The 18627-nt window shown below is 40.7% G+C and overlaps 1 protein-coding gene across 1 annotated transcript in view; it reads right to left on the reverse strand.

Annotated features, from left to right (window-relative positions):
* Positions 1-4915: 4915 nt before the first annotated feature.
* The window catches only part of vps8 (VPS8 subunit of CORVET complex), a 77841-nt gene continuing 64129 nt past the window's right edge, over positions 4916-18627 (reverse strand). Inside the window, exons 39-45 of the mRNA XM_008281496.1 lie at positions 17933-18015; positions 15236-15316; positions 14723-14892; positions 12433-12601; positions 7455-7508; positions 6857-6937; positions 4916-6208 (exon numbers count right to left, since the gene is read on the reverse strand). Of these exons, the coding sequence (XP_008279718.1) occupies positions 6083-6208; positions 6857-6937; positions 7455-7508; positions 12433-12601; positions 14723-14892; positions 15236-15316; positions 17933-18015 (764 nt within the window). The 3' untranslated portion in view covers positions 4916-6082. The remainder of the gene's footprint in view (positions 6209-6856; positions 6938-7454; positions 7509-12432; positions 12602-14722; positions 14893-15235; positions 15317-17932; positions 18016-18627) is intronic.

Genomic DNA, 18627 nt, shown 5'->3' on the forward strand with positions numbered 1-18627 from the left:
GCCAGAAGGTCACTGGTGCCTGTCGTGGCGGCAACCCCAAAACCCACTGGTGGACACTGGCGGTGAGGGAAGTGTTGGAGAAGATTCTCTTTTCTCCGCGTGTTCGTTTGTAAAGATGAAACAAATTCAGCACCGTCTCAATTAATCAATTTAACCACACACTGAATATTACATTACAGAGCTCTGGGTCAAACTCTCCCTAGCATCAGACAGAGTGAGACTAAGACCTTTTCCTCAGACCCTTGTCTTTTACTATTCAGAACACATGACAGGTCACACAATATGTCACACAAGCTGTTTCACATCTTCCTCTGATCTGTCCATTTATTTGTTTGTTCCTTTATTCCTTTGATCCATTGTTTCTTCGTTGGAATGTACGCCCCTTTATCTTTACAGCCTGTCTTCCCCGCATCCACAGCTCATCCTGGTTATCGATTATCAGGTTATTGGCAGTCACACACTCATCTGCTTCCTCCCAAGGACGGGACCCCTGTCCTGCAGAACAACATCACTTACAAGCACACAAATCTTTAAGAATCAACATTGTAATAAGTAACATATCGTGAATAAACCCTCAAGATTAATTATTCTTATTCTTTAAATTGAAATGATTATATATGTTTTGAGTAATATATCATTTACACCACAGAAGCCGTCAGGCTGAAGAAGGAGACCTTTCGGGCCTTGTTGGCGCGGGGGTCTCCTGAAGCAGCAGGCAGGTACCGGCAGGCCAAAAGGGCTGCAGCTGCGGCGGTCGTGGAAGCTAAAACTCGGGTGTGGGAGGAGTTTGGGGAGGCTATGGAGAAGGACTTTCGGTCGGCCCCGAAGAAGTTCTGGCAAACTGTCCAACGCCTCAGAAAGGGGAGGCAGGGATTCTCCCAGGCTGTGTACAGTTGGGGAGGAGAACTGCTGACCCAGACTAGGGACCTCGTCGAACGGTGGAAGGAGCACTTCGAGGAACTCCTGAACCTGGTAAACACGTCCTCTGATGAAGGGGCAGAGCCTGAAGACTCGGGGGCTTCTGCGTCCATATCTGTGGTAGAGGTCACTAAGGTAGTTAAGAAGCTCCCCGGTGGCAAAGCGCCAGGCGTGGACAAGATTCGCCCTGAGATGCTGAAGGCTCTGGACATTGTCGGACTGTCATGGCTGACACGTCTCTTCAATGTCGTGTGGGCATCGGGTACAGTGCCTGTGGAGTGGCAGACCGGGGTGGTGGTTCCCATTTTTAAAAAGGGGGACCAGAGAGTGTGTGCCAATTATCGAGGTATCACACTTCTCAGCCTCCCCGGGAAAGTTTACTCTAGGGTGCTGGAAAGGAGGCTTCAGTCAATTGTCGAACCTCGGATTCAGGAGGAGCAATGCGGATTCCGTCCTGGTCATGGAACAGTGGACCAGCTCTTTACCCTTGCGGAGCTGCTGAGGGGGGCATGGGAGTTCGACCTGCCAGTCCATATGTGCTTTGTGGATCTGGAGAAGGCCTATGACCGTGTCCCCCGAGGAACTCTGTGGGGTGTACTGAGAGAGTATGGGGTACTGGGCTCGCTGCTACGAGCCATACGGTCCCTGTACAACCAAAGTTGTCCGCATTCTCGCCAATAAGTCGGACACGTTCTCAGTGGGTGTTGGACTCCGCCAGGGCTGCCCCTTGTCAACGATCCTGTTTGTGGTTTTCATGGACAGGATCTCAAGGCGCAGTCAGGGAGAGGAGGGTGTCTGGTTTGGGGACCTCAGTATCTTGTCTCTGCTTTTTGCGGATGACGTGGTACTGTTGGCTCCATCAGACCGCAACCTTCAGCACTCACTGGAGCGGTTTGCAGCCGAGTGCGAAGCGGCAGGGATGTGGATCAGTACCTCCAAGTCCGAGGCCATGGTTCTCTGCTGGAAATTGGTGGACTGGCACCTCTGGGGGGAGGGGGAGTTGCTTCCTCAAGCGAAGGAGTTTAAGTATCTCGGGATCTTGTTCACGAGTGATGGGAAAATGGAGCGTGAGATGGACAGGCGGCTCGGTGCGGCATCAGCAGTAATGCGGGCGCTGTACCGGACCATTGTGGTGGAGAGAGAGCTGAGCCGCAAAGCGAAGCTCTCAGTTTACCAGTCCATCTACATCCCAATCCTCACCTATGGTCACGAGCTTTGGGTCGTGACCGAAAGAACGAGATCGCGGATACAAGCGGCCGAAATGAGATTCCTCTGTAGGGTGGCTGGGCTCAGCCTTAGAGATAGGGTGAGGAGCACAGACATCCGGAGGGAGCTCGGAGTAGGGCCGCTGCTCCTTCGCGTCGAAAGGAGCCAGTTCAGGTGGTATGGACATCTGGTTCGGATGCCTCCGGGGAGGCTTCCTCTGGAGGTTTTCCGAACTCGTCCACCTGGGAGGAGACCCCGGGGCAGACCCAGGACCCGCTGGAGAGATTATATCTCTCAACTGGCCTGGGAACGCCACGGGATCCCCCAGGCAGAGCTGGAAAGCGTGTTTTGTATGTCTTAAAACAGCGTTTGGTGTGTTTAAAGGCCACTTTTGTCATTCAGTGTCTCCTGTGAATTCAGACACTGTTTGCCTTCATATTCATCATACTCGAAAACATTCTGCAACAGACATATGTTTGTAAACTTGAAGATGAAAAAAGTACAGCTTTGCTGTTTTTTATGCCTTAAAACAGCGGTTGGTGCATTGAAAAGACCACTTATGTCATTCAGTGTCTCCTGTGAATTCCCTCACACAAAGTGACTTAAGACACTGTTTGCCTTCATATTCATCATGCTCGAAGACATTCTGAAGCAGAAATATGTTTGTATACACTGTATCCCCAAACAGTTGTACTCGCACAACATTTTTAAGGTTGCAACAGTCAAACGTTGTTGTGCAGATGACTGAACTATAAAGTTTTGAGTTCTATTGAGACTTATGCCACTTTAATTGAATAGGGTTCAATATTTTATAGCCAATTTGCGTGGAACGCAAGTTTAGGAACCATACAAATGTGCCATGACATTGTCGACGTCATGATGTCTTGGTGGGTGGGTCTTTTCTTTCCCTCAGGAAAGCTGAAAGCTGAATTTGAATTTGAATTTGAATTTGCCTTGATGCGGCGAAGTTTTAGCCATCCCCATTTGGATGTGGAACACAGTTAAATTTGTTTTGTCAGCTATGCACACTTTTATCCCCCCACTTCAATCCACCACCACCTCAGTTTTTTTCATTAGTCTTATTGCACTCGTTTTTTTAAGCGCCATCTTATCATCAGCCTTGATTTGGTAAGTAACTCTTTTTGTTTGTTTTTAAACTGAATTTCGATAAATAGTCTTAAATTTGGAACTGAGAATACATTTGTACAACATGCACAGTGAATATTTGTTGTCAATAGTTTACAAATTCAAGTAATTGTAGTTTCAGAAGTTGTTGAATGTGACAAATACATTACGTTACTTCATCTTACAACGGTGTAACGTTATCAGCGGGTTTCCTGAATGAACTATTCAATTCAATTCAATTCAATTTTATTTGTATAGCGCATATTTACAACAACAAGTCATCTCATAGCGCAAACTACATTTCCCACAATGCAAGTTTGCACGGGACATTGACAGTGCCGTTCCGGTTTCTGCCGGTTATTTTCGCTGTTTGCCGGTAATGAATGTGTGTACTGTGAGTGTACTTATTTCAATCAGTTACCGCGTTACACAGTCAATATCTTGCGTTGTCGAGCTGTGTGTATGTGTGTGCTAGCAGGAAACCAATAATACTTAACAACAAAATGTGAGTGTGTCATCGTGATGCTGACCGGGCCTGTGTTTGTATTTCTTCGTAGGCTCAAGTCGTCACCTTATAATTATAAAGTTCTGACATTTTTGGAAAAATTGAGTTATTTACATTTTCTGATTCTTGGCCTTCATATTTATTAAAGTAGAACACATTTTGAAGCGGAAATATTTTTTGTAAACATGAAGGTGGAAAAAGTACAACTTTGCTGTTTTTTATGCCTTGAAACACCGTTTCACGCTCTGAAAAGGTCGCTTTTGCAATGCAGTGTCTCCTGTGAATTCCCTCACACAAAGTGACTTCAAACAGGTTTTGCCTTCATATTAGAAACAGGGCTGTACAAAATGTTGTTTCAGCATTGCAATGCTATGTTGGTTTTATTTTTATTCCTTTGTAGATCTTGTGCCTTTAGACAGCTTTTAAAGGGAAAAAAAAGAATATCATATTGTTGAAATGGTTGTGTTAAAATAGCTTGTAGCCCTAACCCCATTGTACATAATTAACTTATGTATTTTTGTGTGTGTATATTTTGCAATAAATTTGGCTTTTATTTCTGCGGCAATGCTTTTGATTTGTTTTTCACATAAATATCTGTATAAGAAGGGTCAAATAGACACAGACTTTTTTGCATAGTCAAGCTAAAATTACATATGATGAACATGTTTTCAAAAACATTTCATAATTGATCAAATTGGCCTTGTTATTTGTAAGAATATCAATATAAATAGACAAGCTTAAAAAATAGTAAGTGCTGATATAGCTTTCTCAGTAACACATAAGGAAAAGTTGGTTTTGTGTGGGTCTGACCAGTCAGCAATAAATTTACAATCAGCCACTCATATTTTTGTGACAAAGGTAGTTATTTCTGTTAGAATATATATGTTACCAGCTGGGATCGAATTGCCGACCTTTGTAGCCAGAGCTTCCCCTACCACTAAAGTTCCACATTTTACCAAAATGTTGAAATTTAAGTAAGAAATTGCATTCAAGTGGATGAGAAAGGCAGCAAAAGTTGAAAGAACCCTTCAGCAATCCTTTTCTTCTCCTCATGCTTTTCCTTTTCCTCCTCCTTTTTCTCTCACCCCCTTCTTTTCTCCCTACCTTGGTAAGGTAAATACCTCCATGCTATTGAAAAAAAAAACAGGCCTCCGCTGAATGTTCCTTATTAAAATGGTTTATTGAGCATGTAGCAGACTGGCTGAAGTGTGAGTGCAGATGTAGACTTCAAAGTGGGCAGTGCCTGTGCCACGTTACCAATGTGCAATGTTTGACAAACCTTTGCCTGTGTTTTATGCAGTCGTAGGATTTGTTTCAGGTGTCCAGATTTCTAGAAGCTACAGTACCATTCATGTTCTTATAGTCCAAACTGTCTGTTAAGTCACAGACCACTGATGCTCTTGGATGCACCATGAAACTCTCAGCTGAATCATTAGTAACTGGATGAGCAACCTATTCAGAAAATATCTGGAAGTCTTCAACAAGTCAAAAGCACTGGTTTGTGGACATAAAAACTAAAAGAAAACAGTAAACCACAGTTTAAAATTTCATTGAGACATGTGAACACAGGTTTTTAATTCTGCTACATACACCAACAATGTTTTTGTTTGTTTTAAAAAGAACAAAAAACATACTCCTTTAAAAAGCACAAAATCCAACCATTAGTTAAAATGAGCTCACTTTTGGACTGTGCATCAAAAAACAGGTAATTGGGCAACAATGATGGGACATTTAGTCACCAACAAAATTTCTCTCTGCATATGAGAACACCCCACAAGAAATGCTTTCCAGAGACAGTCCAAGCGAAATATCACGCTGCGCAACAATGTTGTCGTACTTGTGTGTTTCATACATAGCAAAGCGTTATGATCAGCATATCATATAATATGTGGAAACAGGAGATGTAATCGTATCTTACATCTTGATCCTCCTTGTATGCAAACAATCAGAATCGCATCCCTTTATAAAATAAATGATTCATCATTCTTTGCAGTTATGTTAGGTGAGTCTTAGTTCTGTTACAATGGGTCAGTTAGCTGTAGTACATGAACAACTGATGAAATTAAAATTACAGAGTAAATTCATCATCAAGACTTGATATTATCTATATTAAACAGTTTTTTTTTTTTTTTATAAACATTTAAAAAAGTAATACAACATCAGATTGTACACAATAAAAAAGCAGTGGACAACTACAATTCCCACTGATGTAGAACAGCTACGGAGGGTAGGAATAGTTATCGAAGAAGCAACATCTTCTGTCGTTAAGCAATCATTCAGGACCTCAGGACAAATGAAATAGATTATTTTCCTCAACCAATCATGGTGCTATTCTTCCAAAAGAGGGGGAGGAGAGAGTTTAAGCTGGAAACTCTCTGCTCCTGGTAGGGTTGGGATCAGAAACCCTGTCTTCTCATTGCTGTGGCAGTGGGAGAGTTCTGAAAGGATGGACAGCTGGAAGAGACATGAAAATGGTCACACACATTGACTTTTCAATTCATTTAACCATTGCCAAGAAACACAATTTCAACAAAATCATATTTGAAAAAGGTGTTTCCATCAGTCATTATGAACATTACCTCTTTTTCAAAACTTCAAAAACGACCATAAGACTGTGTAATAATTTTTTTACTAAACTGGGGAACTTTTTTCAGATTTTGTTGTTTCCATGAATGTTTTCGAATATGAAATTTCAAAATTCAACAGGAAATCAAACAAGCTTCTTTAGCAGAAGCCTTAAATGAAACCATGGCAGTTTTGTGCACATCATGAAGGCTATGAGAACACAAAACTGTTTCCTGGTCTAATAGCATACATTCTTCTGCATATGGTCCAGTGAGCAACTTGGAATGAAATGGAAGGGTATCTGTAGCTACAGTATAGTGTTTGATGCATCCATGTTCCTGCCCCTATTTGCTAAATTGCCTACAGACCACAAAAACACACACGTGGGTCACTTTGTGTGGCTCAGTAGTCAAAAACAATGGAAATTGTTTTGCAAGTTTATATTGTCACAGACTTTTTCACTGGTGAAAGACAGAGATAGACTTCAAAAAGCAAACTTTTTTAGGTGATAACCTGAGATATAGATTTTTTTTATACCCTGGATGGTCCTTGGTATAAAGAACGTATCTGATCCCAGGACTGCTCCTGCTGAAGGTCCAACGTGGCCTCAACAAACACCTGGGCCACAACAAAGAACCACAAGCAATGTAGTTAAGGCATAAATGTTAAGCTTGTAACTTGTAACACTGCAAAGTGCAAAAGTACAACTGTTTGAGTGTGAAACCAAGCAGCACCGTCCTGAATATCATTTTAACTATGCTTATATTTGGTTAATAAGATTCATGCTGGACTCACAACAACAGATTAGAATGTTCATATCAAACTTTCATCTTTCCAAATGAGACAACATGGGTCCTATTTTCACAGAAACCATACCAGACCTTTCATTTGATTGGTAGAAACAAAAAAACATGGCAATAATTTATACAGGTTATTTCTTGATTTCAAAATGATTACTTTTGAGAACTTTGACCCAAATTTTGGTAAACTGGAATTATAATAACATCATAATAATGTTAAAGGGCAAATGTTGGGGAGAAGAACTATATTGCAGCATATTAATCTCTTGCAGAGTCAAGGATGGGGGGCCAACAGCTATCTGTTGATGGCCTCCAGGGACCTGATAAAACCTTACCTTCTTCCTGTGAGCCACTGCTTCTGTGTCATGATGCACTGATGTGACATGAGTCTGAGGCACAGAGAAAAGGGCAGGGTTCTGTCAGGATTGCTGGGCACTGTAAGACATTCTTATGGCTTAGATTGAAAGTAGTATTGTGATAGTAACAAGATCCAGTTAGCATAAAGGTAAGCTTCTGCCACACAAGTAACAACAGCACTTTTACAGTTACTCTGACCTGATATCCCTTCATGGAATCACAGACTTTGAGAGTGCAATCATGCCATTATGCAAGTGTCAATGGCTTGACTTTGCAGTTCAGTAATAATAATCCTACAGAACACAATATTTTCCATACACAGTTTTGGACTGTGTTGATGGATACAATTAGTACATTCAGGAAAAAAAAGTAAATTATTAAAGTTTGTCTCTGAGGTGGCAGATCTATCAATGTACAATCATGTAAAAAAATATATAAATAAAATAAATAACCATATCACATGAAAACTGTTTACTTTTTTTTTTTAACAATTACAGACTCACTTGATTGTAGTTGAAACAGTGCATATTAATAAAAGTGACGCACAAATAAAATGGAAATGTTGTTATTATTTGTTTTTACTGAATAACAACAACAATAATAAATAGATAAATAAATACACACACACACACACACACACACACACACACATACACACATACATACATTCATACATAATAACAAAAACAGGTCAGTCACAAGGAAAAGATGAGTAAGCCTTTACATTTATCAAATCAAATCCATAAAATTAAAATCTGCTTCAGGAGTGACAGAGTGTGTTGTTTCATGATCTGGGGCCTCATGTGCAAAGAATTGCATGGATTTCATACTGAAACCTGGTGTATGCTTCAATCCAGAAAACTCCTTACGCACAAAAAAATCCAGATGAATGAAAGTGAGCTTACGCCTGAATCCAAGCACATTTTGTTTGTACATCCCACTCAGCATGGAACTGACCGCAAATGTTGGAGTACCAGACTCCTCCCTCTCCACACCCTCATTTAAATATGCAAATTAGTATAGACAGAACCTGCAGGTGGGATTCCCCTCTCTGCATGATCAGATAACAGTAACAAGCCATGAGTAAGAAAGGTAAGAAGAGGAACTTCACAGAATGTGAGTTGGAGACACTCGTCAACGAAGTTGAGGCCTGGAAAAATGCTCTTTTTGGCACGCTGTCCTCTGGCATCAACAGCTAACGCAAGAGGAGTGAGTGGGAGAGTGTGTGTGAGGCGGTGAATGCTGTGGGGTCGGAGCAGCGCACACTTACAGAGGTAAAGAAAAAGTGGTCGGACATCAAGGTGGACGTCAAGACGAGGACTATTGTCCAACGCCAAAGCGTGGCCAAAACAGGCGGGGGGAGAGGTATGGATAAACTCACCCCATTTGAGCAGAGAGTCGCCGCTATTGTGGGCGACACTGCTCTCACAGGGGTGGTGAGAGCAAACGTGGGTGACTCGGATCACCCCCAAGGTAAATATATATTGTGTATTTGTGTAACTCACAAATTTGTTCATTATACAGGTCATACAATAATCTGCTCACAGCCAAACAAGATCATGCGTTCATGTGTGATCATGCCAGGATATCAAAGAGGAAATAAAAGACTTTGACTCATGTTTAATTAATTAATTTATTATTTTCCAACAATGAGGCAGGAGAAGACAGTGAGACACAGTCCCAGTCTCATATTATAGACCCGTGGAATTCCTCCAGCCTCCCCTGCGTCAGCTGATCCTCCGGTCCGCCGCAACAGCCAGCTGCTGATGCCCGTCCGGGGCACACATGCTTAACGTGTGTCAGGGGGATTAATATTAGGTCAATTAAATGATTTACTCACCAAGAAGCCACCCATCCCGCACTGTGCCAGCTGGTAGCCTGTTCCCAACCATAGTGTTGGTCAGAATGAATGAGTCATGTGTTGATCAGGCTACCTCGCAACAATGTTACTTAACTGCATTTGCGCTTCACAGATGATCTGTCCATTGATTGAATGAAAATGCTTCTTGTTTACATAAACAAATTCATCTTGTGATGGTGCCTTTACAGCAATGTGTGTGCAGTCGATAGCTCCAATTCCATTAGGAAAACCGTCTTTCACTGCAAATTGCACTTTTATGTCCTCCTGTTCAACTGCACTGTATGGGAATTTGATATATCTGGCTAACATTCGAAAAGTTCCATCCCACACAGCTGGCATGGCTCAGCTCAGTGTCGACTGGCACAGTCCCGATCGGTCGGCCAGCTCGCTTTGAAATGACCCTGTGGCTAGGAAGCCCAGTGTGGTCAGCACCTGTATGGGCACAGGTAGAACCATGTGCACCCCGGAGGATCAGCTGACGCTAGGGAGGCTGGAGGAATTCCACGGGTCTATGATATGAGACTGGGACTGTGTCTCACTGTCTTCTCCTGCCTCATTGTCTGTTGGAAAATAATAAATTGAGTAACTAAACATGAGTCAAAGTCTTTGATTTCCTCTTTGATATCCTGGCATGATCACGCATTAATGCATGATCTTGTTTGGCTGTGAGCAGATTATTGTATGACTTGTATAATGAACAAATTTGTGAGTTACACAAATACACAATATATATTTACCTTGGGGGTGACCCGAGTCACCCATGTTTGCTCCCACCACCCTGTGAGAGCAGTGTCACCCACAATAGCAGCAACTCTCTGCTCAAACAGGGTGAGTTCATCCTTGTTACTATTATCTGATCATGCAGAGAGGGGAATCCCACCTGTCAGTCCTACTTATACCAATTTGCATATTTAACTGGGGGGCGTAGAGAAGGAGGAGTCTGGTACTCCAACATCAATTCCACGCTGAGTGAGATGTACAAAGGAAATGTGCTTGGATTCAGGCATACACTCACTTTGTTCATCTGGATTTTTTTGTGCGTACGCAGTTTTCTGGATTGAAGCGTACGCCAGGTTTCAGTATGAAATCCACGCAAGTCTTTGTACATGAGGGCCCTGGGAATAACAATCTCCAAAATGTGACCAATACAAAAGAGTAGTTGTGGACTTCAGGAGGACCAGGGGTAATTTCAATATCTTTTCCATCCTCGGAGAAACGGTGAAGGTAGTGCAGAACTACAAATACCTGTCAGTTTACCCTGACAACAGATTGGGCTCTAAGTAAAACACTTCTACAGGAAGGGACAGAGCACACTCTACTTCTAGAGGAATGCCTAGGTCCTTAAATGTGTGGAGCAACATGTAGCAGATCTTTAACCAGTCTGTGACTATCAGTGGACTCTTCTTTGAAGCCATGTGTTGGGGCAGCAGCATCAGAGCCAGTGACAATAAGAAACTTAAAAAACGAATAATTTCTAATAGTTATCTTATTGTAAATCATTTTTATCATTCTCTTTTCGTGATTCTTTTTTACAGGCTCTTCATGTAACTTGAATTTCTTTTCTTCCTGGACTTCTTCATACCAGCTATTGGACACAGAGCAACACTACAGTTTGCCAGTGAACATAAAGACAAAAAACAGGTCTTTTTTTAAAGAGAGGAACTTCATACTAACTGTGAAACACAGTGGTAGAAATGTTTTACTTTTACTCTGCTTTACTGCCTCAGGACATAGCCAGCTTGAGGAGGTGTCAATAATTTTAGCAAGATGATGTCCGAGAATGTCTACAGGAAGTTATTTCTGTGAAAGGGGCCAACACTAGCTTCTGAGGCCAAGGAGGTACTTAGTTTTGCCACTGAAGAACATTAAATCTGTTGGTATTTTTTTGTTGAATACTGAAACTGAGAAAAATATTTTTCCTTGTGGTGTTCAAATGTACATACAGGCACTTTATCATTGAGGAACAAATTGCTTGTCCAAACATGAAAAAATTTAATAAAAATTCCAAAGTGTACCTTTTTTTTCCCCCATACGACTGTATCTGTCCTGCTGCTTTCTGACAGCTGCAGATGGCTATTAGTTAAACGTTTTTTTCAAGTTTCATGTTGGTCCAAGTTAAGGTTGATATCTGTTGGAGAGTTTTTTGGGAAGGTTTTTATTATGGTAAGAATTCTTCTGTCATCAGTAATGGAGGACTTTCTTGGCCTCCCAGTGCCTGTTTGAATATTGTGCTCATCAGTGTGCTCTTCTCAATCATGTTCTATACACTTGATTTTGTCAACACTACAGTTTGGTCAACAACTCTTCCTGCTGTCTTGTTTTTCACCCTCATTAATGCTGGTTTTACATTCAGTAGCACAAATCTGGTCTTCTTTTGAAAAATGGCAACTACAGACTCCAAAGAGAATCAAAATCTTAGACAGAAGCCTAGATCTTACAACTGGGTAATCACAAACACATGTGAACCCAAATGTCTCAACCTGTGAAGAGACGACGTATGAAAAGTGCTGTAATTTTTCTGTTTTCAAACCAAAATATGTTCAAATACCCTTTAACATCTGAAACGTGCACTCTAATCACATGTGAAATACTTGAAAATGTGTCTTCATCCCAATAATTATAGGGGGCACCATAATTAGCCTCGTTAGAAAACAGCCTACAGTTTACAGTTAACGAACCCAGACAAACTGACTTATCTTCTTTCGACACCAGGGAGCTTCAGACATTTTACGATTTGCTCGGCCTCGTTAGCAGGCACACTTGTAACCAGCCTGTAACTTCTGTAACCTGTATATGTTTACCTGCAACATATTACAGCAGCATATTCCAACTCGTGTTTCCACTGGGTACGACAGCAAAGCCACAATAGCTCATCTGACTGTCACTGTCAATTAACAGGAATGGTTGATTAATCACGACCATGCCTTGTAGTCCCAATAAGCTTGGGTCTACAAACAGCGCAGGGAAGTAAGAAAGTATTGTCTCTGGATCTGTTCATGGAATTGTAAATGTCTAGTAAATGTTAAGCACAAATGTAAAAAAAAAAAGTAAACACACTTTGCAAGTGTGTCTTCTTTACAAGAGTAAAAACACACCTGTGCAAGAGATGCGCTGCGACTTCTCTTTGGTTCAGTGGAAATTCCGCTCCTCCCTCCGTGGCTGGATGAACACTTGTAGCACCTCCACCACTGCTGGAGCTCTGAGGCCAATCCCCACCCACAGTTCTTCTGCTGCAGGCACTGCAGGTGATACAAATGGCCACAGCTGGCAAGACACAAACAAACTCACATTATTACCTGTATATATTTCATAACATGCACTTGGCAAGATCACACTGGGCCACAATCTGCCAAAGACACACTTTTTCATGTTGTCCACGTAGAAGTGAGTAAACAAAAGACATGACAATAAGAACAGTTATTATTGGACATAGCAATGATACTGAACAAACACATCAAAACGACATAGTGGGAACAGTCACAAGCATTAATGAACAATAGGTCGGCAGAGAGAGCGGCAGACAGGAATGAATGTCTACAAGACTGAAGGCTATCTTTAGCTTCAGACACTTTAGGTCGATTTCAGAAATTTTATTTATACAAAAAGCACACCTTAAATCAACTGATCACTGCCCCCTAAATAAACACTGGAATCTCACTAATCTTTCCCTCTAAATTTCAAACTAAAACCAGAGGTGGAGCCATCCTTGTCCAAGACAATGGCATTCTATGTCACACTATCCAATCCTGCCTAGTTTGCAGCCTCTCTCTCCCTCTGTGCATGTCATCAGATTACTATAAGGCCCCTTATAAAATGAAATGAAAATGAATGAAATGAAATGAAAATGAAATGAAAAATACTTTATTTATCCCAGAAGGGAAATTCAATATTGTAAAAAGCTCACTTTTTAATTTTTTATTTTTTTTTAATCAATATTACATATATATACAACAATAATAATCAGTGAGTCAGTCAGACTTGTTCTTCAAGGTGATGGCTGTTGGCAGGAATGAATTTCTGTATCTCTCCATTCTACAGCAAAACTGACGCAGCCTCCCACTGAACACACACTGTTGATTCTTCACTGTGTTGTGGAGAGGGTGGGAAGAATCCTCCATCATCTTCATCTTGTGCAGCATTCTTTTTTGAACAATCAGCTCCAGTGGTTCAAGAGTTATCCCAGCACAGAACCAGCTTTCTTGATCAGCTTGTTTAGTTTCTTTAAGTCTCTGGTTCTGATGCTACTGCCCCAGCAGATGGCTGCAAAGCTGATTGCACTTTCCACAACAGACTTATAGAAGATCTGCAACATCTTGGTGCAGACACTGAATGATCTCAGCTTCAAAATATTCAAAATATTCCTTATCAGTCTGACTCAAGTGCAGATATATCGTCATTTGATTCATTCTTAGGTGACATAGAAGTATTGACTATTGGCTTTGATAGCAAGGCAGTGTATTGTGCCTGGCCCTTTCTGTTGAGTACTTTAAAGCCATAGAGAGAGTACTCGCAAGACCTATGGCTGAAATGTTTAATGAAGCCCTTAAAACCAGAGTACAGCCCCTTTCAGCCTGTCAGGCCTCCATCTCTTTATCCCAAAAAACACAAAGACCCGTTGGGCTGTGGTATTTACAGACCTATAAGTCTCCACCCTGTCATGCCAAGGTTCTGTTAAAATCCTCACTCAGTGTCTAGAGTCTATTCTATGTGAATGAATTCATAACAACCAGACAGTGTTGGTCAAAAACAGAAAATCGATTTTTAATATTAGGATGTTTTAAAATGTATTTACTCCCCTTCTGATCCCAAATCCTAAGAGGTTCTGGCATTTCTTAACCAAGAGAGAGCATTTGATCAAGCGACGATATCAATCTGACACATTTGTTCAGTTTTGGGGAGGGTGGTATTGGTTGGATAAAGCTTCTGAGCTCTTCTTTGTGTCAAGTGGGATGAATAAAGTTGTTCTCATCCTTCATTTGGAAAAAGGATCCTAAAAGAATACAGAAGTCTATTTTACAGCTACCAAAGAACTCTGGGGGGCTTGCCCTTCCATATTTGCAGCTACAACTATCAACATCCACAGCACCTTTTTCTGGCCACACTGCCATTTGGGTTGTAGTGACTGGGTTCCAAAATGGGCACAGACAGAAAAAATGTCCTGCAAACCAGCATCTCTGATGGCAGTACTCTGTTCCCCACTAACCTTTATAGCCAAAAGCCCAAATGATATTCCAGTAGTAGTCAGTCTCATTTGTAAACAGTTCAGAACACACTTTGGACTCCAATCATTGCTATTACTAATTTAAATTATTAAAAAAAATAAATAAATAAATAAAAGCTATTTGTCACCTAATGTTGCTAAGAATTCAGTCAGTCTTATTTTACCTGAACACAATGATCTCCTCCGCTGAATCTTGCCTCCTCTTGTAGTGCTGGAGGCAGATGTTGCAGTAGTCTTGACGTGGGTGGAGGCCCCTTGTGACAGCAGCACGTAGGTGAGCCAGAGACCAGTGGAGGTCATGGTTCAACAGACTGGTGGTTGTTTCCAGTAATGTCTGAAACAGAATTCTTTTTACTTTGTCTTTTACAAATATATTTACATATGCAATAAAATAGTCTGATTTGCACACATGACCAGTGTCTTCGTGGATCAAAAGCAAAAACAGATCTGTTTTCCTGCTGTGCAATACAAACTAACAAAAACAATGGAAAACAATAGAGGCTTAGGTGGAGTCGCTGTTTAGGATTTGGTTATTGACAAAATGTGTCAGTGAGGAAGAGAGGTTTCAGCCATGTGATTAAACACACGCACGCACACACACGCACACACACACACGCGCACACACGCGCGCACACACACACACACACACACACACACACACACACACACAGACTTACCTGTTCATAGTTAAAAGTGTCCAGCATCCCCAGAATCAGACCTTGAATCTCTGCCAACTTTCCCCTGCCATAGACGGGGTCCTCATAGACACAAGCACACAGACAGGATCATGTGTCATGAGTGCACCGCTCAGAGTAAAGATTTAAATACTATACATTTACTAAAGGTATTTATTACATCTTTTAACAGCACATGCTTCAGTTGAAGGTTAGGTACCCCACATGCATTAACTACATGTTTTTTTATGCAAGGACGTGTACGTGTTTGCCACAGTGTCTTTTGTTGTTACTATCACTAAAAGTCAGAACCTACTCAGAGGCTTTAAAGTATATGGCCAGAGATTTTTTTGATTTTTATTCAAGGCAACAAATCCCATTAAAAAAATAAAACACAATGAATGTATTTTAATAAAAAGCACTGCCCGTGTATCTGCAGCCAAATTTCAGTCATTTGCTTATGTAATAGAGCTCCATTGTTGTCCAAAAAAATGTCTTGTTGGTTTTGGATAAATGCCTATGGATATCATCTGTCTTCATTTCCCATGGGTAGCAAGATACAAACTGTTATTTACAAGGAATCCTTTACTGTATTCAGAGATGATGTGCTGCATGGACCTTTGGACAGAAGTGAAGGTCTGATATAAGAATCTCAATGAGAATCAGGAAAAATAAAGGAGGACTCCACTATCAGCTTAAGTTTGGCCACATTGTCAGTTTCTCCCTGAGCCAGAGGTATGTTTAGCTTTGCTCTCTCTGTTGCATGGCAAAGCTTTCAGACAGTTATGTTGATAAGACCTTGCACTTGGTCCTTTGGGATACATGTGCTTTCAAATGAATGAACTGGGCTCCATCTTTAAATCCAGTACAGTCAGGTCCATCACTTCGACAATCTTTGGAGGGTGGTTCTTTAGAAGTAGTTTTCTAGTTTTGTATGTACTGTAACTTTAGCACATTTGATGAAGGTCTGTGCAAAATGTTGCCTTCATATTATGAATACTTTCATAGTGCAAGCCCTCAAAGTACAATGAGGTGGATCAAAATTTCACACATTTTAATTCGTTACTTTTTTCAGCATTTTCAAGGCCTTCATATGTACAAGAGACAGTTACATTCAGCTTTCAGGGATGAAAACTGCAATTTTTACATTTTGCAAGTCTCAGAAGACACCAATATTATAACACTATTTTGACACAGAAAGAACAATGGCTAGATCATGAACATGTTATCAAAATGTAGGTAAAATGAGACCTTTCATTAAATATACTAAAGTTATTATACAAAGAAACTTGCTGACTCTGAGTTGGTCAAATAAGATGAACTGATGGATGTTTCTGTATGCCCAGAATGTTCTATTTATTGCAAAACCTATATTCTGCCTCAGAGGTGGCGCTGCTGACCACTAATCACAACTGCACTACCAGGTTATAATAGCTTGTTCTGGGGTTCATAGTGTCTTGCTATAAGATAATGGGGTAATGTTAGGGTAATCTGTTGCCGTCAGTGTCTTCTCTGTCGCTGTTGTATTCCTTCTTGTCAATACCCCAGTAGTCTGTGGAGCTGTTTCTAAATTAAACACAGTGGATAAACATGTCATCCTGTGTAGCAGCGTGGCTAAGTGATGCGTTTGGTTGGAGAACAGCTTCTTTCCTCTTAAGTGTTGAGTGGATATGATTTCAAGGTAACAATTAGAACTAAATTAATGAAGTAAATGAATCTTGCAGAAGAAGCATGATATTTCTTCTTTTTCATTTGGCATATTTTGGGCACTACTGTGCCACATTCATAAATCAAGGATGTCACTATCAAGTGATACCCCGCTTCAAAGTTTTGACAATTACACTCCACCAGTGGAAGTTAAATTGATGGAGGAAAAAAAAAACATTAAGTGGCCATTAGAACATAAGGAGCACAATAAAGTAAGCTGTGTATTTTCAATCGAAGTGAGTTCAACCCTGTGCAATAAGACTTTAATGTCAAATGATTCAGAATGGTTTCAACTTAAAGTAATTGCATTAATTTTAAGTTGAACAGTAGGGTATTTGGTCTGAAGTAAAATGAACTAATAATGTATGTTTACTACATTAAAAACACAGGCCCCACAAAAGGAACTCAGTGCAACAAGTCAGTAAACCTTACTGAGATTCAAATCTTTCAGTACTTTGTATGTCCTTCTTCATTTTTGATCAGAGACTCAGACCTCTTTGGCATAGAGGATACTAGTGTTGCACAATTTTCTGGAGCGATAGAATTTCTGTCATTCTACAGGGACAATTTTTTCAGGTTTTTTTTCTTTTTGCTGGAGTGGGTTTGTGTTGCTCTATATTTCTCTTTTTAAAAAAAAATAAAAAATCCAAATGTATCTTTATCTTATCTGACCAAAGCATGTGCTCCCAATATTCATTCTTTTCAAGTTCTTTAGCAAAGTGTAAGCTTGTAGTTGTGTGGTAATACAATTTTGAATCTGACAGCAAGTAACTGGGATGTGCTCTCACAGCTGTATACTGTAGACGGGTTTAATGTAATAGTGACTGTTTAGAGCACACAATGCATGTGAATTGACAACAGGGCTGAAGGAGAGGTTTCGGAAGTTTTTATATATGTTTTAAATCTAAGCAACAGGAACTATTAGTTACCAGTAATCAAAAAATGACTTTAACGTAAGGTAGATTTGAAAAGGATGTACAAAACCACACACACCTGCAATATTTGCTGAATGATGGCAGGCAAAGAAATAAAGCTGCTCATACAGTTGAGAATCTCCATCGTCAGCTCCTTGAGCACTAAGACAATTAAAAATCAGGATTAATATCATCTTCACAGCACTATCAGAATTATTACAGTTGTCATGATTAGATTCTCAGCAGAACAAAGACTTGTCATTACTGCTTCTGGGAGCAAAGTAAAACAAAAACTTATTCAATGCCTACTTGCTTATAGTATGATCCAAAACACACGTAAAAGTGAAAAAGACCACATTAAGTAGAGTGGAGACCAGCATTGAAAAGTGATAGTGTCCATTCCTGTCTTCATCAATTACTTAACAGCTGATATTTCTGTTCTTACTCCTAAACTGTCCATTCAAAATGGGCCAAAACACTTGTCAAGACGAAAAGGGAGTAGGAGGAAAGAGCAGAAAGTGACCAGGAGTGCTTTCCAGAAGTGAAATGCCACAGAGTGGTACGAGGGACAGTGCAGAAGCCAGCAGGGTGACCAATCATCTCAAGAAGCGCAAGATACAGACAGCAAAGATTAAGGACAGCAGCGTCTGTAACGACTCAGGCCAGAGCGACAACACAACCAACACCTCTGACTCATCTCACCAGAGCACCTGAAAAAAATGTCATGCTAATTCAAACTATGGACACAGGAAACCAAGAAAAACAATAAGTACA

This window comes from Stegastes partitus, unplaced genomic scaffold (assembly GCF_000690725.1).
Source record: "Stegastes partitus isolate 25-593 unplaced genomic scaffold, Stegastes_partitus-1.0.2 Scaffold235, whole genome shotgun sequence".
NCBI lineage: Eukaryota > Metazoa > Chordata > Actinopteri > Pomacentridae > Stegastes > Stegastes partitus.